This window comes from Aotus nancymaae, unplaced genomic scaffold, assembly GCF_030222135.1.
Source record: "Aotus nancymaae isolate 86718 unplaced genomic scaffold, 86718_ANA_hifiasm-v0.15.2.pri h1tg000039l, whole genome shotgun sequence".
Classification (NCBI taxonomy): Eukaryota; Metazoa; Chordata; class Mammalia; order Primates; family Aotidae; genus Aotus; species Aotus nancymaae.
In genome coordinates this window covers 9,329,710-9,350,501 of record NW_026988453.1, presented here as the reverse complement: position 1 = coordinate 9,350,501, position 20,792 = coordinate 9,329,710, and the positions used below count along the sequence as shown (strand labels likewise).

At 42.1% G+C, this 20,792-nt stretch overlaps 2 protein-coding genes across 6 annotated transcripts in view; one reads left to right on the top strand and one right to left on the bottom strand.

The window, feature by feature from the left end:
• The window catches only part of SRGAP2 (SLIT-ROBO Rho GTPase activating protein 2), a 270,174-nt gene extending 268,468 nt beyond the window's left edge, over positions 1–1,706 (bottom strand). For both annotated transcript variants that reach the window (XM_012459306.3, XM_064360301.1), the window contains exon 1: positions 1,595–1,706. The gene's annotated coding sequence lies outside the window, so the exon portion shown is untranslated. The remainder of the gene's footprint in view (positions 1–1,594) is intronic.
• On the top strand, positions 786–20,239 carry FAM72A (family with sequence similarity 72 member A). 4 transcript variants are annotated; one of them, XM_064360305.1, is made up of 5 exons: positions 786–844; positions 1,687–3,377; positions 5,973–6,050; positions 9,827–9,951; positions 14,702–14,892. In XM_064360305.1, exons 2-5 carry the CDS (start codon positions 3,226–3,228, stop codon positions 14,800–14,802), a joined length of 456 nt encoding a protein of 151 aa, XP_064216375.1. In that variant the 5' UTR covers positions 786–844; positions 1,687–3,225; the 3' UTR covers positions 14,803–14,892. The 4 variants fall into 4 exon arrangements, with proteins under 4 accessions (XP_064216375.1, XP_021533006.1, XP_064216374.1 ...); XM_021677331.2 differs by lacking the exons at positions 786–844; positions 1,687–3,377; positions 14,702–14,892 and adding exons at positions 1,253–1,404; positions 18,595–20,239; XM_064360304.1 differs by lacking the exon at positions 786–844 and having other exon boundaries at positions 1,524–3,377.
• Positions 20,240–20,792: the final 553 nt, after the last annotated feature.

Below are 20,792 nucleotides of genomic sequence, written 5' to 3'. Positions count from 1 at the left end.
GGCTCCGGGCGGGGACTGCAGGAACGCGGGGCACCGGGCGGGGACTGCAGGAACGCGGGGCACCGGGCGGGGACTGCGGCACTTCGGTGGCCTCCCAAGCTCCGCTGGCGCTGGGCAGCGGCCAGCCCGAGGGAGCCCTTCCCGACCTAACTCCCGACTCGGCCCCAGACCCCCGGCTGAGTCACCTCCCTGGACATCAAAGGGGATCAAAGCCGGGGAGGGACAAGCCACCCGGGCACAACTTTTCTTCCCTTCCCGCCCCTCCTCCCAGTTGTTTTGTGTTTGGTTACTAGCTTCTCTTGGCAGCAAAATGTTGGCGGGGCGGGGGCGGGGGGTGCGGAGGGGTGGCAAATCTGCAGGAAAAAGGCTGCTCGGCACGGGACACATCCAGGAAAACAATGTGGTCAGCTGAAGCAGGAAACGGGTTAGAGGATAGGGTCGGGGCTGGGAAAACCGAGGGGCAGCGAGCGGAAGGCAGCAGTCACCTCCCCCAAGTTAGAGACGATAGTGACTATAAATGCCACCCTCAATATTTTTTTGCCACCCAAGCCAAGAGATCCCAGATATCGCACCCAATTCCAGGCTGGGGATGGGGGGAGGTTGGTGAGGTCGCAGTCCCGACTCCTCGCACCAGGAGGTGCCCGAGAAGATCCTAACTCGGTCGAGGCCCAGGAAGCGGGAGGGACGCGAGCCGGAGCGCGGAGCCCGGCGTCTAGCTCCCCCGAGTGCCGCAGCGGCGACCCTTCCTCCTTGGTTGTTCCTTTTCCTCCGAGCGCCGGGAGGAGGAAGCTCCCGCTAGCGTCTCGCAATTCTCGCGGCTGGAGGAAGGGGCCACACTGAGGAAGTAAGACTGGGAGCAAAGGCGGCAGGGTTCAGGCGGGCAGGAAGCAGGAGGCGGGTGTGAGATAGGGTCCAGAGGCTGGAAGGGAGCCCGGGGACAACTGGAGCGGCACACGCTCGGAAGGCGGGAGAGGGCAAGGAGAAGGCTGCTCTGGGGGTGAGGGGCATTGGGGACGATCATGGGCCGCAATGTTGCGTGAAGAGCGAGGATGTTAGGAACTGTGAGGACCAAGATGTGGTCTAGGAATGGGAGTGGGTGAAGAGAAGTCCATCGCGGCAGGCCGAGGGGTGGAACTGGGGGAAAGCCCCGGAAGCTGCGCGGAACACCCATCCTCCTGGGTCCTGGGCTGGGATCGGGGCTGTCCACCAAGGCTGGGAGGCAGGGAAGGAGGCCAGCCGATGGTTACGCGCGATGCCAACGACTACTGCCCCACGGCGGACCGCGGCTGCCCGTGTGCGGAGGAACGGGGGAGGTGGCTGGGTGCGGGCTGCGCTTCGATGGGTGAGCCAGGACAGAGTCCCAGGCTGTACAGTGATGGGCGGAGAGACTCGCAGTCCCGAGAAGTATTATGGGCTGTACTGGGAGATTTGGAGAGGGTGGAGGGGCGGTCTGAGGGATTCCGGGCGGCACCGCTAAGGCGATGCCGGGAGCAGCATCCGCGCCCTCTCCTTCCCGCCCCAGCCCGGGTTTGTTCAGTCAGGGCTCCAGCCCGGCGGCCGGGAGGAAGAAAAGGAAGAGGGAAGGAGCCTTTACCTGGCTCTGACGCGACGGGTCCCAGGCCCCCGGCTCCGCTTCCCACTCAGAGCTCTCCTCCCCTCTCTTCCCCGCCACCCGCTTCTACGCAGATCTGTGCCCCAGTCCCTTGAGGAGCCTCCGCCAACTCCGCAGGACCCCGCCGGGAACCAGAGCCCACCCCTTTACCAATCACCGCCCTCTTTCTATCGACCGATGGGGCCTACAGCCAATAGGAAGAGCTGATCCCGAGAGGCCCGGAATGAAGGGGAGGAGCTGGCAAAAATTGGAGGTGTGACTAGCGTTGTTGAGGCGTGGTCATAGATTAAGCTCCACCTCAGGATGCCGAAACCTTCAGTAGAACTGATGGGCGGGATTAAGATGGAGCGGACGACCAAACACAAACTCTTGAGCGAAGGCATGGCCAATTGGGCCGGGGTAGAGAGGTTGGGTGTTGCGGAGAATTATAGCCAATAGAGAGTAGAGACCGGCGGGGACTGTAGATTCTCTTCCAATAAGAAGCGGGAAGGGCGTGCCTTGCCACTTTCTCCAGGGCTAACGGAGGATTTGCAGAAACGTCCCAAAGCCAGCCAATGAGATCGGAGGCGGAGCCAAGCTCGGCCAACCAAAAAGCCGAACTGATCTCAGCACCGTTACTGGGGCGGTGCCTATAGTCTTCAAGCCACTAGTTCTCGTCAGGGGAGGCCCCGGAACCTTCCAATGCGGGACGGAGGCGAGCTCTGGTTCTCCCAATCGGTGCGCGGCGCTGGCAATTCAAACTGACACCAGGTTGGAGAGGCAGGAAAAGCGGAAGAGGGAGCAAAAACCAACGTGTTCGGTGACAGACCCCGGCGCCGACTGAACCCCAAAAGCGACTTCAGCCCTGCCCCACCACCACCACCGCGCGCCCGGGAACGGCCACTCCGGGAAAAGAACTGAGGGGACTGCGGGGTGCACGGGGGACAGCTGAGGGGAGAGAGAACGCGAGAGAAACGGCGCGAGCGCGAGCGCGAGCACGCTGAGGGCTGGGGACTGCCAGGAGAGGGGCCCTCGGACCCGCAGAGCGGAGGAAGGTCCGGGAGGGGGCGGGCGGACGGAGGAGAACGCAGGATCTCCCGGCGGAAAGAGCGAAGGGAGTTCTTGAATCCGGGAATAGGAGGCGTGGTAGGGACGCTAAGCCCGAGATCCCTGAGCTGGGCACGGGAGCGCTCTGGGGAGGGGCTTAACGCTGGGAAAGGGACGTCTTAAAAGAGGAGAAGCTTTAAATAAAAGACGATCGGAGGAGGCTGAGGGAATTGCTGTGAAGGGGCGGGAGCTGAGGGGTAAAGGACTCCTTCAGACAGCAGAAAGGGAAAGCTGTTGAGAAGTTCCCTTCAACCCCCACCCGCCTCCTCTCCAATTCAAACTCCGCTCCCCTCTCCGAAAGTTAAAAGGAAAGCCAGTTTGCCGCGCTCCCCTGTTTCTACTCAATAAATTTTGCTTCTATTCCTCCACCAGGAAAACAGAAAAGAACTCATTTCCTTCCCAGTTTTAGGGCTTAGAGAAGCTCGAGGTCTCGCAACTTGGTTTTTAGCCTAGGGGAATCAAAGTAGTGGGAGCATTGCTCTTGTTTCCTTTTTCAAAATCCTACACCTCATCCTTCTTGCGACGCCATGACTACCAACATTTGTAGTTTCAAGGACCGGTGCGTGTCCATCCTGTGTTGCAAATTCTGTAAACAAGTGCTCAGCTCTAGGGGAATGAAGGCTGTTTTGCTGGCTGATACTGAAATAGACCTTTTCTCTACAGACATCCCTCCTACCAAGTAAGTCATGCTATAGGCGGGCAACGGTAGCTTTTAACTAAATGGGAAAACTTATGGCTTGGATCCCTGGGAGTCAACAAGGAGGTTATCGTCCAGCCACTCCCAACAGTTTGATGATCCCCTTGGGATATATCTAAGTGGGCAGACTGTCTGGACAAAGTCTGTGGTTTAGCCAAGGTGGTCAGTCCTGATGTAATGCTTCTAATTCAATTACAGTCATGTGACCACACATCTCTTAAGTTTGATCCCTGTTCAGTGCCCTGCCCAACCATTCTATTTCACTGAATCAAGTCCATGACCTAGACTCTAGGTAAATTCAGGCAAATTTTCTGTACTGTTGGAGAGGAGAGGTATTTAAGTTTTTCATTTTTATCCATGAAATTTTGCACCAGAAAAAAAACAATTCGTTTTCTATCATTATTTGCAATTGGCATCCTGAATCAGATCCGTTGTTCATCAAATTCAGTTTTCTTTCCTCAAAACTCTTTCTCTCTGAAAGAGATGTAAATAGATTTTTATGGGATGAAAAATAAAGACTTAGCCTTAATCCTTATTTCCCATAAAGCCTATTTTGGATATTACACATTTGTTCCCATAATTGAACCCTTTTAAAATCTGTTTGTTTTCAGTCACTAACTGCTTTTGGGTATAGAGTCCTTAAGAATTTGCTTTCTATTTGGTAAAATAGCCATTTTATTTGACTTAAGTAACCTTTTTCTAGCTCTAAATGGTACTTTCTCTTTCCATAGTCAACATGTATATGCCCTACATGAATCTTCAAGATTTAGTTCTTTATTGAAATTTTATTATTAAAAGGAAAGTAATTATCGAAACTATGAGTGGACAGTTATTCTCTAAGTCTTTGGATATAGAGCCAGAAGAAGCAGGCTAATAACCATAATTCATTTTAAATGAATTTTATGAAAATGATAGAAATTTTACAAGTTTTTTAATTTACCCAGGTAAAGCTGTGTACTCTTCCTTACTTGAATTCTTTTCTGAATTCGTCTTAAGTGCAATCATGTCTATCAGCAAAGCCAAAGTCTCTCATTTATTGCAGAGATAAATGGGTTGTTTTTAAATCTTTTTAATTTTTTTAAATTAATAGTTTAAGTTTTTTGTGTGTACATTGTATATGTATTGCAAAAAAAAAGGAAAAACACTAGACAGTAAATCATAGAACCTATTGCTACAGAGTTCTATGATTCATTGTCCACTGCTTTTTCTTTTTAGTAGCTCATATACAAATTTAAAATATTAGCGCATTCATCTTTTCAATAGCTGTGGTAAGTAATAAGGCAGTCATAAGGAAGGCTAGGTGAATTGTTAGGGGTTAGACCCAAGTCTAGGATAGAATCAGATTTTTCTTATTTTCTGCTCTTCTTTTTAGGGGTTAAAATAGTGATGAATTAATGTGCTAAGATGTATATGAATCAACGAACACATAAAAATTTTTTAAATGGAAAATTTGTCAGATGTTTATGGTGAGCTCACAAATATAAACTGACTCTTTAAAAATAACTTCTATGTTAAAGAGTCTTTTTCAGCTCTTTGGATTGGAAATATTTGTGCTAAATCAAGCATAGAATTTCTATCTGATCTAGCAGTTCTGGGTATATAGCCAAAAGACTTCAAAGCTGGATCTTGGAAGAGATATTTCCATACCCATGTTCATTAACAGCATTATTCACAGTAGCCAAGAGGTGGAAACAGTTCCAATGTCCATTGACTCTACAGGTGAATGGATAAACAAAATGTGGTATAGGGTGCCTATAGTTCCACCCACTTGGGAAACTGTGGTAGGAAGGTCACTTGAGCCCAGGAGTTCAAGTTCAGCCTGGGCAACATAGCAAGACACTGTCTCTTAAAAAAAAAAAAAAAAAAAAAAAAAAGGTCAGGTGCGGTGGCTCACACTTACAATCCCAGCACTTTGGGAGGCCAAGATGGGCAGATCACGAGGTAACCCACCCTGGCCAACATGGTAAAACCCCAACTCTACTAAAATACAAAAAATCAGCTGGATGTGGTGGTGTGTGCCTGTAGTCCTAGCTACTTGGTAGGCTGAGGCAATGGAATTGCTTGACCCCAAGAGGCGGAGATTGCAGTGAGCCAAGATCGTGCCACTGTACTCCAGCCTGGCAACAGAGCAAGACTGTCCCCTTTCCCCTGCAAAAAAGAGGTATATACATACAATAGAATATTATTCACTCTTTAAAAGAAAGAAAATCCTGTCACATGCTACAATATGAATGAAACTTGAGGAATTTGTTAAGTGAAATAAGCCAATTACAAAAAGACAAATACTATATGATTCCTCTTAGATATCTAAAGTAGTCAAAATCATAGAAACAGAAAGTATAATGGTGGTGGCCAGGGACTGGGAGAAGGGGAAGTTGAGGGTTGTTATTTGATAAGTATAGAGCTCCAGTTTTGCAAAATGAAAAAGGTCTGGAGATTCATTATGCAACAGTGTGATTATATTTAATACATCTGCCCTGTACACATAAAAATGGTTGGTAAATTTTGTTAATTTTTTGCCACAGATAAATTTTTGGTGAAGTACATTTGACTATCAGTATACCTTTCTCTCTCCAGCGCAGTGGACTTCACTGGACGATGCTATTTCACCAAAATCTGCAAATGTAAACTGAAGGACATCGCATGTTTAAAATGGTAATTTGTGGCACTATTCTGGATAGCCCTGGGTTTGGAAGATGGATATTGACACAAACGCATAGAGAAAGGTTCAGTGGGCTGCAACAAGCAGTGGTAGAAAGCGTGCAATGAGCCACTGAAAAGTCATTTATTACTTAGAACTATTTTTTAAAAGCATTTTGTGATGCTTCACAGTAGTATATAATTTTACAATTTTCAAACTACATTCACAGTATCTGCATCAATTTTCAGAACAAGGCAGTGTAGGTTAGGGGAAAAAAAGACTTGGATTTACAATAATAAAAATCATGTTTGAGGTCTGACCCTACTTGAGTGAACTCTTTAAGCCTCTAAACTGATGAATCTCTGTTTTCTTATTTTAATTTTTACGTTGTTATTCTTTTTTTATTTTTAGAGGGGTCTTGTACTGTTGCTCAGGCTGGAGTGCAGTGGCATGATCATAACTCACTGTAACCTTGAACTCCTGGGCTCAAGTGATTCTCCTACCTCAGCCTCCTGCATAGCTGGGACTACAGGCAAGCTCCACCATGCTTGGCTAAGTTTTTTATTTTTTGGAGCAACAGGGTCTTGCTGTTGTCCAGGCTGATCTCAAACTCCTGGCCTCAAATGATCCTCCCTCCTCAGCTTCCCAAAGGGCTGGAATTACAGGTGTGAGCCACTGCATCTTACCTTAATTTCTCTCTTATTAAGATAGAAATTTAATAATTTTCTGTATTTACCTTATCAAGTTATTGTAAAGATCAAATATGAATGTTAAAAGGCTCAATAAACTATTAATTACAACACAGCTGAGAACTATTACTATAATATTTTGAGGAGTAGACAGACGTGTTATTATTTTCATTTTAGGAGGTAAAAAGTTGACATGTTCTCATTTAGATGGGGTCTGTATTTAGATGGGCTTTGTATTATAATTGACAATCCTAATAATTTAAATTTGCAAACTCTTCTTATGTGCTGTTTGATTTCATTCCTTCATTTATTCAAGCTATACTTATATTGAGGAACTAGTATGTACTAGTCATTGTTACAAGGACTGGAAATACAACAAAAAAACTAGATGAAGTTCTGGCCTTTGGACATTATTTTCTAGTGGGAAGATGATCAATCAATAAGGTACTTAAATAAATATTTAATATGGTGGAAAATACTCCTAAAGAAATAATAATAATAAAAGAGAATTATGGAAGCTGAGAAATTGAGAGCTATTTTAGATATCATGGTCATGAAAGTGTTGTTATAAAAAGTCAGAGAGAGTAGCAGATGCAAAGAACTCATGGCAAAGAGAAGTTAGACATGTTCAAGTAATGAAAGATGACGGTTGGTGTGGCTAAGATGTGAACATGGAGGGAGGGTAGTTTGAGTAGGTTAGAGACATAGTCAGAACCCAGATAATCTAGAGCAGTATTGTCCAATAGAAATATGCAAGCCACATACATAATTTAAATTTTTCTAGTAACAGCATTTTGTTTTATTTATTTTTGAGACAAAGTCTTGCTCTGTCACCCAGGCTGGAGTGCAATGACATGATCTCAGCTCACTGCAACCTCCGCCTCCTGGGTTCAAATGATTCTCCTGCCTCAACCTCTCAAGTAGCTAGGAGTACAGGCATGCACTGCCATGCCTGGCAAATTTTTTGTATTTTGGTAGAGACAGGGTTTCACCGTGTTGCCCAGACTGGTCTTGAACTCCCGAGCTCTGGCAATCCACTCGCCTTGACCTCCCAAAGTGTTAGGATTGCAGGCATAAGCCACCGCACCCAGCCCACCTGGCTAATTTTTGTATTTTCAGTAGAAACGGGGTTTCGCCGTTTTAACCAGGCTGGTCTCAAACTCCTGACCTCAGGTCATCTGTCTGCCTCAGCCTCCCAAAGTGTGGGATTACAGGTGTGAGCCACCACGTCCAGGCAACAACATTTTAGAAGGAAAACCAAAACAAGAAAGTTAATTTTAATCACATATTTTGTTTAACCCAGTGTATCCAAAATGTTATTTTAACATGTAACCCACATAAATTACTAACGTAATATTTTATATTCCATTTTTTGTTCTTACTCTTTGAAATCTGGTGTACATTTTACACTTACAGCACATCTCAATTCAGGCCAGCCCCATTTCAACTGTACAACAGCCACATTTGTCTAGTGGCTATTATTTTTGATAGCATAGATCTAGACCTTGGTATGGAAGGGGTTTTATTTTCATTTTTGGCCATTGAAGGGGTTTTAACAAGGGAGCAGAATGATCTAATCTATGTTATTGGGCCGAGAGTGGTGGCTCATGCCTATAATCCCAGCCCTTTGACAGTCCAAAGCAGGAGGATCACTTGAGCTGAGACCTCATCTCTACAAAAACATACAAAAATTAAATGTTAGCTCCATGAGAACAAGGGCTTTGTTTACCACTGTATTCCTAGCACCTAGAGCAGTGCCTGGCAGATAGCAGGTACTCAATAAATGTTAGTTAAATGATGAATCAATGGATGAATGAATGAATATAGGTGGTAATTAAACCATGGAATTTACCTTGCAATATAGTCTTACAAATAACTGTCAGTCCTAGTCCAAAAACAACTTTTGTTTTCATTTGTTTGTCTTTCCAGCAAGTTATAATTAGAAGACATATTTTAAGTGGGCTGGTACCTTTTATAGTAATCTTTATAAGGTCTCATAAAAATGACTAACTTTCAAATCTCACATAGTAAGACTAAGCTACAATAAGAATTTTACAACTCAAGATATAAACAGTCCATGTTGCCATTTATTTTTTAAAGTACTAGCTAAAACATTCCCTGTAGGTTCACTCTATTTAATATGTGACTAGCTAGTTAAAAAAAAAATGTGAAAGAGTGAGGTACTTATAATCAGCTGGATAATTCTGAAAACTGTAAAAACTTTTGCAACTTTCTCTAGAGGCTGAAGATTTGCTTTATTTCTGAATTCCTTCAAAAACACTGAGACTAAAATTAGAGCAACCAGCTTGTATTTGGTTTACAAGGACTCATGCTGTCTTCCTACCTCTCCATCTGTTGAAACAGTTTTTAGGTGCTGGCATGAAACTAGAACATGTCAGAACCCAACTTACCACAGTCCTGGGATAGCAAAAACCTTTACCCACAGAACTGAGCTTATTTAATTTATTTTGTCTGTACAGCACATCAGTTTCTGTGGCTTATAGAACAAATCACAACCTTATGGCATCTAGAAGCTAACTTCTGAAGGGAGAATGCATAAAATGATACTAGCAGGCCGGGTGTGGTGGCTCACACCTATAATCCCAGCACTTTGGGAGTCCAAGGCGGGTGGATCACCAGAGGTCAGGAGTTTGAGATCAGCCTGGCCAACATGGTAAAACGCCGTACTCTACTAATAATACAAAAATTACCTGGGCATGGTGGCGCACGCCTGTAATCCCAGCTATTTTGGAGACTGAGGCAGGAGAATTGCTTGGACCCAGGAGGCGGAGGTTGCAGTGAACCAAGATGATGCCATTGCACTCCAGCCTGGGCAATAAGAGCGAAACTCTGTCTCAAAAATATTAATAATAATACTAGCAAAGAAATGTGAGAATATGTTACTATTATTCACTTAATGACTGCTTTCCCACTTGATGGTAGAGCTGCACCCTCATCCTATCCCAAAGATTCCAGCAATGAGAGTTGTTAGGAGAAAATAAGATCTAAATAATATGGTCTATCTATTTATATAAGCACATAAAAAGACTTATCTGGCCAGGTATTACATGGTAGCTAGTAACATTTACTTTCTTTTCTAGTGGGAACATTGTAGGTTATCATGTGATTGTTCCATGTAGTTCCTGTCTTCTTTCCTGCAACAACGGACACTTCTGGATGTTTCACAGCCAGGCAGTTTATGATACTAACAGACTAGACTCCACAGGTAAGAAACAATTGACTTGGACATTCCTGTAACATTTTTCTATAAATACCTGAACAAATTCCCAATAGATCATTTCAGGATTCCTTTTAGATCTTCTTAGCTGGATCAGCTAGAGTGAAACTTCAGTTCTTTTTTCCCAGACATTCACTTATGAAAACTACTGGGCAAAATTCATTGTCATTTCTATGTTCATCCTTATACTTAAGGCCTCAAACGTGGCTGAATTTCTTGGTGTTTTAAAATGAATACTGTAATTGCTCTTAACTGCTGACTCCAGAGAATTTTTGAAGATTTTAGATTTCATAGTCGTGTGTGTGTGTGTGTGTGTGTGTGTGTGTGTGTGTGTGTGTGTAAGAAAGGGAGAGAGGCCAGGCTAGGGTAATGGGAGTTGAGAGGAAGAGGACTAAGTAACCTCTGTATTTGGTGATGCTTCAGAATAAAAACAGACATTTTGACATCTATGTTAATAAATTAGGATAGAATTTTAGTCAAGGGAAATATTTAACACCAAAGTATAAAGTATGTTGTACAGGCACAGTTGAAGACATTGTGTGTTCAGTTCCAGACCACCACAATAAAGCAAGCAAATATCCCAATTACAGCCAGTCACACAATTTTTTGGTTTCCGAGTCTACAATATACTGTATGTCTACAATATACTGTAGTCCATTGAGTGTGCAGTAGCATAATATCTAAAAAAACACTGTGCATACCTTAATCAAAAAATATGTTATTAGTCTGAGAACAGAGTGGTGGCTCATGCCTGGAATCCTAGCACTTTGGCAGTCCAAGACGGGAGGATCACTTGAGCTCAGAAGTTTGAGACCAGCCTGAGCAACATGCTGAGACCTCATCTCTACAAAAAATATAAAAATTAGCCAGGCATGGTGGTGCATGCTCTGGTCCTAGCTACCCAGGAGGCTGAGGTGGGAGGATCACTGGAATTTAGGAGGTAGAGGTTGCAGTGAGCTATGATCATGCCATTGCATTTCAGCCTGGGCAACAATACAAGATCCTGTCTCAAAAAAGAAAAAAAATGCTTTATTGCTAAAAAATGCTAATGTTCATCTGAACCTTCAGCAAGTCATAATTTTTTTGCCGGTGGAGGGTCTTGCCTCACTGTTGTTGACTGCAAACTGATCAGGGTGGTGGTTGCTGGAGGTTAGGATGGCTGTGGCAATTTCTTTTTTTTTTTTTTTTTCTTTTTTTGAGATGGAGTTTTGCACTTGTTGCCCAGGCTGGAGTCCAGTGGCATGATCTAAGCTCACTGCAACCTCTGTCTCCTGGGTTCAAGCAATTCTCCTGCCTCAGCCTCCTGAGTAGCTAGGATTACAGGCATGTACTACCACACCCGACTAATTTAGTATTTTTAGTAGAGATTGGGTTTCTCTATGTTGGTCAGGCTGATCTCAAACTCCTGACCAGGTGATCCGCCCTCCAGGGCCTCCCAAAGTGCTGGGATTATAGGCGTGAGCCATTGCACCCAGCCTGGCAATTTCTTAAAATAAGACAACAATGAGGTTTGCTGCATGAATTGACTCTTCCTTTCACAAATGATTTCTCTGTAGCATGTGATACTGTTTGATAGCATTTTACACATAGTAGAACCTCTTTCAAAATTGGAGTCAATCCTCTCAAATTCTACTACTACTTTGTCAACTATGTTTATGTAATATTCTAAATCCTTTGTTTCCATTTGAACAATATCTACAGCATCTTCATCAGGAGTAGATTTCACCTCAAGAAACCATTTTCTTTGCTCATCCATAAGAAGCAACTCCTCATCGTTTCAAGTTCAATCATGAGATTGTAGCAATTCAGTCACATCTTCAGGCTCCTCTTCTAATTCTAGTTCTCTTGCTATTTCTACCACATGTGCAGTTACTTCCTCTACTGAAGTCTAGAACCTCTCAAAGTTACCCATAAGTATTGGAATCAACTTCTACCAAACTTCTGTTAAGGTTGATATTTTGGTCTCCCATGAATCAGGAAGGTGCTTTTCCAGAAGGTTTTCAATGTACTTTCCCCAGATCCGTCAGAAGAATCACTAATCTATGGCAACTATAGCCTTATGAAATATATCTCTTAAATAATAAGACTTGAAAGACTAAATTACTTCTTGATTCATGGGCTGCCAAACAGATTTTATGTTAAAGCATTAAACCAACATTTATCTCCTTGTACAACTCCATCAGAGCTCTTGGGTGACTAGGTCCATTGCCAATGAACAGTAATATTTTCAAAGGGATCTTTTTTTTTTCTGAGCAGTAGGTCTTAACAATGGGCTTAAAATATTTAGTGAAACATACTGTAAACAGATTTGCTGTCATCCAGGCTTTGCTGTATCATTGATAGAGCACAGGCAAAGTATATTTAGCATAATTCCTAAGAACCCAAGAAATTTCAGAATAGTAAATGAGCATTGGATTCAACTTAAAGTCACCAGCTGCACTATCCTCTAACAAGAGATTCGGCCTGTCCTTTGAAGCTTTGAAGCCAAATGTTACTTCTCCTCTCTAGCTATGAAAGTCTTAGATGGCATCTACTTCCAATAGAAGGCTGTTTTGTGTGTGTTGAAAATCTCTGCCAGATGCAGTGGTTCACGCCTATAATCCCAGCACTTTGGGAGGCTGAGGTGGGTGGATCACGTGAGGTCAGAAGTTTGAGACCAGCCTGACCAACATAGTGGAACCCTGTCTCTACTAAAAATACAAAATTAGCCAGGCATGATGGTACATGAGGCAGAAGAATCACTTGAGCCCAGGAGACGGAGTTTGAAGTGACCTGAGATCACACCATCGCACCAAGAACAAAACTCCATCTCAAAAAAATAAAATAAAATCTATTGTTTAGTGTAGCCACCTTCACCAAAGATCTTAGCTAGATCTTCTGGGTAACTTGCTGCAGCTTCTACATCAGCACTTTTTGCTTCATCTGCACTTGTATTTTGTAGAAATGGCTTCTTTTCTTAAACTCTACAAACCAACCTCTGCTAGCTTCAAACTTTCTTCTATAGTTTCCTTGAATTTCTTGCCCTTCATAGAATTGCAGAGAATCAAGACCTAGCTCTGGATTAGGTTTTGGTTTAACAGAATGTCATTGCTGGTTTAATCTTCTATCTAGGTCACTAAAACTTTCTCCATATCAGCAGTAAGGCTGTTGCACTTTCTTATTCATGTTTTCACTGGAGTAGCACTACTGATGTCCTTTAAGAACTTTTCTTTGCATTCACAAGTTGGCTAACAATTGGGCACAAAAGGCCCAACTTTCAGCCTGTCTCAGCTTTCAATATGTCTTTCTCACTACGCTTAATTATTTCTAGCTTTTGATTTAAAATAAGAGATTTTCTACTCTCACCTGAACACATAGAGGTCATTGTAGGGGTATTAACTGGCCTCATTTCAATATTGTTGTATCTTAGGAAGTAGGGAGGCCCCAGGAAAGAGAGAGAGAACAGCTGATCAGTGGAGCAGTCAGAACACACAAAATATGTATTGATTAAGTTTGCATTCTTAAGTGGGTGTGCTCTTAAGTGGATGTGGTTCATGGCACCCCGAAACAATTTTAACAGTAACATCAAAGATCACAGATCACCATAATATATATAATAATAATGAAAAAGGTTGAAATATTGAGAGAATTATCAAAATGTAACAGACACAAGGTGAGCATATGCTATTAGACTTACTCAATGCAAGATCACCAAAACCTTCAATTTATAGAAAGCCCAATATCTAGGGTATGCAATAAAAAAGCACAATTAAATGAGGTATGCCTATACTGATTATTTTAGCAAGGCCAGGCGTAGTGGCTCATGCCTGTAATCCCACACTTTGGGAGGCCAAGGCAGACAATCACCTGAAGTCAAGAGTTTGAGACCAGCCTAGCCAGTATGGTGAAACCCCGCTTGAACCCAGGAGGTGGAGGGTGCAGTAGCCGAGATCGCACCACTTTACTCCAGCCTGGGCAACAAAGTGAGACCCTATCTCAAAAAATTACTTTACTGGCCAGGCGCGGTGGCTCACGCCTGTAATCCCAGCACTTTGGGAGGCTGAGGGAGGTGGATCACGAGGTCAAAAGATCGAGACCATCCTGGTCAACATGGTGAAACCCCGTCTCTACTAAAAATACAAAAAAAAATTAGCTGGGCATGTTGGCGCATGCCTGTAGTCCCAGCTACTCAGGAGGCTGAGGCAGGAGAATTGCTTGAACCCGGGAGGCAGAGGTTGTGGTGAGCGGAGATCACGCCATTGCACTCCAGTCTGGGTAACAAGCGTGAAACTCCGTCTCAAAAAAAAAAAAAAAATTACTAAGAAAATACACTACCAATTCTTTTTTCTTTGTTCACTTTGTGTTAAGGTGCTAAGGTGCTGAATACTAAGTACTAATTCTTTTTTTTTTTTTTTTTTTTTTTGAGGCAGAGTTTCACTCTTGTTGCCCAGGCTGGAGTGCAACAGTGCGATTTTGGCTTACTACAACCTCCACCTCCCGGGTTCAAGTAATGCTTGTGCCTCAGCCTCCCTGGTAGCTGGGATTACAGGCATGCGCCATCACACCCGGCTAATTTTTTTGTATTTTCAGTAGGGACGAGGTTTCACCATGTTGGTCAGTTGGTCAAGACTGGTCTTGAACGCCTAACCTCAAGTGATCCGCCTACCTCAGCCTCCCAAAGTGCTGGGATTACAGGTGTAAGCCACCGTGCCTGTCCTCAAGTACCAATTCTTTTTTTTTTTTTTTTTTTGAAATGGAGTCTCACTCTGTCTCCAGAGGCTGGAGTGCATTGGCACTATCTCGGCTCACTATGACCTCCGCCTCCCTGGTTCAAGTGATTCTCCTGCCTCAGCCTTCTGAGTAGCTGTGATTACAGGCAAACACCACCATGCCTGGCTAATTTTTGTATTTTTAGTAAAGAAAAGGTTTTGATATGTTGGCCAGGCTGGTCTCAAACTCCTGACCTCTGGTGATCCGCCCTCCTCAGTCTCCCAAAGTTCTGGGATTACAGGTGTGAGCCACCACACCAGCCGAAGTACCAATTCTTAAAGGGGATTTATATAATAGTTTTTATATTGCCTGGAGCCATTCAGTTTTGTTATAAGACACGTTGTCAATGTCTAACATCTATTTACACAACAGACCAAGTTGATTTTAAGGAACTTTTCCTTTTCTTTTGGAGACAGGGTCTTGCTCTGTCACCTAGACTGGAGTGCAGTGGCACAATCTCAGCTCACTGCAGCCTCCACCTCCCAGGCTCAAGGGATTCTCCCACTTCAGCCTTCTGAATAGGTGGGATGACAGGCCTGTGCCACCATGCCCGGCTAATGTTTTGTATTTTTCGTAGAGACAGGTTTTTTGCCATTTTGCCTAGGCTGGTCTCGAACTCCTGGCCTCAAGTGATCGGCCCATCTCGGCCTCCCAAAGGGTTGGGATTACAGGCCTGAGACACCGAACCAGCCGACTTTAAGGAACTCGACAATCTAAGTTACACTAGCATTCTTAGGTTCCAAAATGCATGTTTTAGTATCCTTTAGAACTTAAATATATTTTTTAATATATGATTTGCCTTCACAGACCAAAAGATCATGAATTGCAAGCTAGGTTGTCAGGGGTCTTTAAATGCTCCAATTATGCTTCGATTTTTATAGATTTGGTTTTTTTTTAATCACCTGGGATTTGCTGTGGCTCTCAATCTATCATTTATGGGGTCTTAATTTAAAACTTTTGGTATGTTAAGAAGGCTATTTTCATGTAAGGACTTATCTGAACTCCCCTAAGTGGGATACAGTCTCCTAATTTAAGCCTCCAGTTTTATATTTGTGTTGCCCATGGGACACATTAAAGGAAGTTTCTGCTTTGATAGTATTTTTCCTGCTTTACAGAATTCAAAACACAGGGTGGAGATTTTTCAAGTTTGATTTACTTTTTAATATTGGTCAATTTTTCAAAGATAAAAGCCCAGCGTTCTTCCATTTGCACTGAATCTAATCCATAAGAAACAGATGTATCACAGGATTTCCTTCCTCCCTTCGTAACAGAGAAAGGAAGGTGCTGCTTCTGTCAGATCCAGTCTCTTAGTTTATTTTTCCTCCTTTGAACCAATTGTGCTGAGCTGCTTCATGTCTCTGAATACCGACTCCAATAATATCAAGCTTCTGCTTTGTAACCTTGATATTGTGATTTCAAGCAAGATTTTCTAGATGCTTGGTATCAAAGCAGGTTTCTAATGGCGTTGCAACTATCCTTGAATCACCTGAACCAGTAATGTCAAAGGAATGCATAGACAAGCTTTATAAATTCTAGAATGTTTAGACTGTAAAAGACTCCTGGAGGTCTGTTTTCTAGACCTCTAGTCTTCACATAGAGACCTGATTTCCCAGGACTTTCTTGAGGAGACTTGGGAATCCTCAGCTCAAATTTCCTGAAATTGGCAAATCCCCTCAGAGGCAACATGGCTTCAGCCCTCTATTTACATTTATGGGTTCTAATTTTTACTTAGATTTTTGCCTCACAATTCCTTACAGCTCTTCCTGTCAGCTCTTCCATGACATTTACCAGGAGCAGAGCACCATTCATTCTTGGGGTGGGAGTGGGGTAGTGTTTTTTATTATAAACAGTTCAAATATAAAAAGATTATAGAAAATAATAAGATAGACATCTGTATCCCTACCAGCATCAAATGCATGCTAACTTCTTGCCAGATTAGATTCCAGTATCTCCTTCAGTCAAGGAAAACAGTTGATTATTTCTACTATTTCAACGATGTCACACTACAAATCCCTGGGCATGTCTCCTTGGGCTACCTATGCAAGATGGGCAGCTGAGGAAGGAATGAGCTGTATTTGCAACATTTTTTAAAATTCACAAAATGGAATACTCTCTAGAAGTAAAAATAAATGAGCAAAATCTATACAAGTCAACATAGATTAACCTCAAAAGCATAATGTGTGAAAAAGCAAATTAGAAAAAAACATGTAGTATAATAATATTCTATAAAAAATTTAGATCCACAAAACAGTAATATATATTGTCTATGGTTGCATGCATTTGTAGTAAAACCATGCATGGTATACTGGTAGTTGTGAACACTAGATTCAAACCAAATCTCCAAATCCTTGCTCATTCCATTCCACCATGTGGCTTCTATCTCAGTGTGTATGGAGTGGGTATCCAGAATTGCTGAGTACTCTTTGTGTCCACGCTGATAACTGGACAGCTTAAGATCTGCTTTTCTGGCCAGGCATGGTGGCTCATGTCTGTAATCCCAGCACTTTGGGAGGCCAAGGCAGGGAAACTACCTGAGGTCAGGAGTTCAAGACCATTCTGGCCAACATGCTGAAACCCCGTCTCTACTAAAAATACAAAAATTATCTGGGCATGGTAGCACTTGCCTTTAGTCCCAGCTACTTGGGAGGCTGAGGCAGGAGTATCCCTTGAACCCAAGAGGCAGAGGTTGCAGTGAGCCAAGATTGCACCACTGCACTCCAGCCTGGGCAACACAGCAAGACTCCATCTCAAAAAAAAAAATTTGCTTTTCTTGTGAAGTTAATTGACTATTCTAGTGGTCAGTTATTTTCTATTTAGTGCTTTTAACTTATAATGTAATATATGCCCAGAGTAATAAACCTTGTCATTATTCTCTACTGTATGTTTAATCATTTACTGTATACCCATGCTGCATTCTTCAGTATGAAATCTGACTATTCTTTCTCAGTGAAGTTTTTGATTATTCTTTTGTTTATTGTAGTGGCTGCTGCAACCTGGTCCTAAATTTAGTTTACAGTTCTGCTTTTGGACTGAAACCCACTGGTATCAAGGATTGTAGTTCATATTATAACTGACTCCAAACACTTGCTTTTTTTCTGAATCAGAAAAATGGCACCAGCTACTTCTCTGCTTATTGAAGGGATAAGGAGACTTATTCAGGACTTTTCCCCTAACCCTCCAAAGAGGCACTTAATCTAAAAGGATCCTTTGAGATCTCCATTCTTAAACATCATTAAAAGAGATCAGAAAATTATCAGTGTATAGTGATTATAGCACAATGCAGCTGGAGGCAGGGTTTGAGTAAATGGACTCCTGAGAGCCTTTTGAGCTCTAAAATTCTAGAATTCAAGCTTTTGCTTAAAAGGATTTGAAGAATGTCCTACCCCTTAAAAAAAAGTGTTTGCCAGACATGGTGGCTCATGCCTGTAATCCCAACAGTTTGGGAGGTCAAGGAAAGAGGATCGCTTGAGCCCAGGAGTTCAAGACCAGCCTAAGCAATAAAGTAGGAACCCATCTCTACAAAATAAAATTAGCCAGGTGTGGTAGTACACACCTGTAGTCCCAGCAACTTAGGAGGCTGAGGTACGAGGATCACTTGAGCCCTGGAGGTTGAGGCTGCAGTGAGCAGTGATTGTGAGCCGTAATCCTGCCAGGCACTCCAGCCTAGGCAACACAGAGAGAACTTGTCTCAAAAAAATAAAGTTTATGTCCCAGATGGATAATATTAGATAATTTTATTTGTAGTTCATTCTTTAATGGCTGTAGTTATTACTGCTAACATTATGGTTTATATAAGAATATTAACATATAAAGTTTTATAATTCATGTTCTGAGTTGTAACAGTAGTGAGCATTAAAGAATTTTGTGACTTTTTATTTTCAGGTGTAAATGTCCTCCTTTGGGGCAACTTGCCAGAGATAGAAGAGAGTACAGATGAAGATGTGTTAAATATCTCAGCAGAGGAGTGTATTAGATGAATGGAATTATGATATATATAATATACAAACTTTTTTCTATTTAAAAATGTATTAATGGATCAACTTTAAAATTGTTAGTTTCCCAGTGATCTTTTTTAGAAAACAAAAATGGGGCATTTGTTGATGTATTTATTTGCTGTCTCTAATTAATTACCTCAGTTTGAAGTCAGTGGCATTGTGCTTTTCTTCTATTTCTACTTCCTCTCCTCTACCTTCTTCTGCCCTGTGTAGGTGTATTCTTCAATTCAGACAGGAGAAGATTCTTTCACATATCACTCAGTTACCTCCCAATCTGGGGGAGTTTTTCTTACAACTTGATACCAGATACCATTAATTTTACATTCCTGAATAAAGGCCTAGTATTCAGCCATGCATATATCAAGCTCAACTGAATTTTAAGAAGGATTAGGAAAACAAGCTGTTAGGTTTCCATGGGCACTGGTTCTCATAGGTTATATTGGTGATAACTGCTTTAACATGGAGCAAGAGTTTGTGAATCAGCAAATAGAATAAATTAAAATTTTAAATATACGGAGGAATCCTCTTAATTGCTCAGCATGATGTTAGATAAATGAATTTGTCAGAAAATATCAATGTATATTGTTTACCGATGTTATTTATTTACATTCTTCTAAAGCCATTATGGATATTGTATTATGAGAGCTAAACCTAAGTAAGTTATCCTGTTCCCTAGGGCTTTCTCTGTAAATAGCAAATTTTAGAAGAGTAGTCTGTCCTAATTCTTAAATAGAAAAAAACTAAAGAAGCGATTTGCTTAAGCTATTGTACATTATAAAGGGTTGTTTTGCTTTGCTTTGTTTTATTTTTTTTTAAAGCTGCGCTCAGAGCCACACAAGAATAGGAAAACGGGGTAGTGTTGGATTCTGGTTTTATGTAAAGCTAAAATAAATGTATCTCTTTAATATCTCAGTTGTAGGGATTTTGTCAATACCAAAGCAGACTGACTTGTGGTTTTGAAAATAAGGTTTGTTCTAAAAATGACCATTCTTCCTTTAATTTTTTATTATACCCACTTATATGTAAAAATATAGAGAAATAGTACTTAAAGTACAGAATATAAGGCTAATGTTTATTGAATACTGAACCCTCCAAAGACGCAGTTAATCTAAAAGGATATTGTGAGATCTCCATTCTTAAACATCATTAAAATAGATCAGAAAATTACCGTGTATAGTGATTATAGCACAATGCAGCTGGAGGCAGGGTTTGAGTAAATGGACTCCTGAGAGCTTTTTGAGCTCTAAAATTCTAGAATTCAAGCTCTTGCTTAATAGGATTTAAAGAATGTTTATGTCCTACCCCTTAAAAAAAAGTGTTTGCCAGACATGGTGGCTCATGCCTGTAATCCCAACAGTTTGGGAGGTCAAGGAGAGAGGATCACTTGAGCCCAGGAGTTCAAGACCAGCCAAGGAAACATAGTAGGAACCCATCTCTACAAAATAAAATTAGCCAGGTGTGGTAGTACACACCTGTAGTCCCAGCTACTGAGGTATGTGCCATATGCCAGATGCTGTTCTAAGTGCTTTAGACATTTAATTCACTCCACACAATAAACCTATGAGGTAGGTACCATTCTTCTTCTTCTTCTTTTTTTATTTGAAACTGGTAAATCAGGTGAAACAGAAGTTAAGTAACTTGTTTAAGGTAGCATAGCCAGTCAGAGATGCTCAGACAGAAGACTGACTCCAAAAGCTCCTGCTGAGATGAATTATTTATGGTCTTACTTAGCCAGGATACCTGCTGGGTAAGTAACTACACTGTTATGCCCTAGATGAGGGCAGAAGTGACTGACTTGAAGGTTAAATAAACTGATGCAGGGTCTTAGTGTATAAGTGACCTGAGGGCATTGAAAGAGAAATTTACCACAAATCGAGATAAAAGGTGCTTCAGGAAATGCTATTACTCCCACCTGGAAAACTTTTCCAAAAATCTTTCACACTAACCATTTAACGCTGACAGAAGGCCATCAAAAGAACCAATGGAATGAGTATGGAATAATTTGTTTGTTTGGGGATTTGGTTTTTTGGTGTGTGTGTGTGTGTGTGTCTGTGTGTGTGTGTGTTTTAACCTAAACCTCAAGTT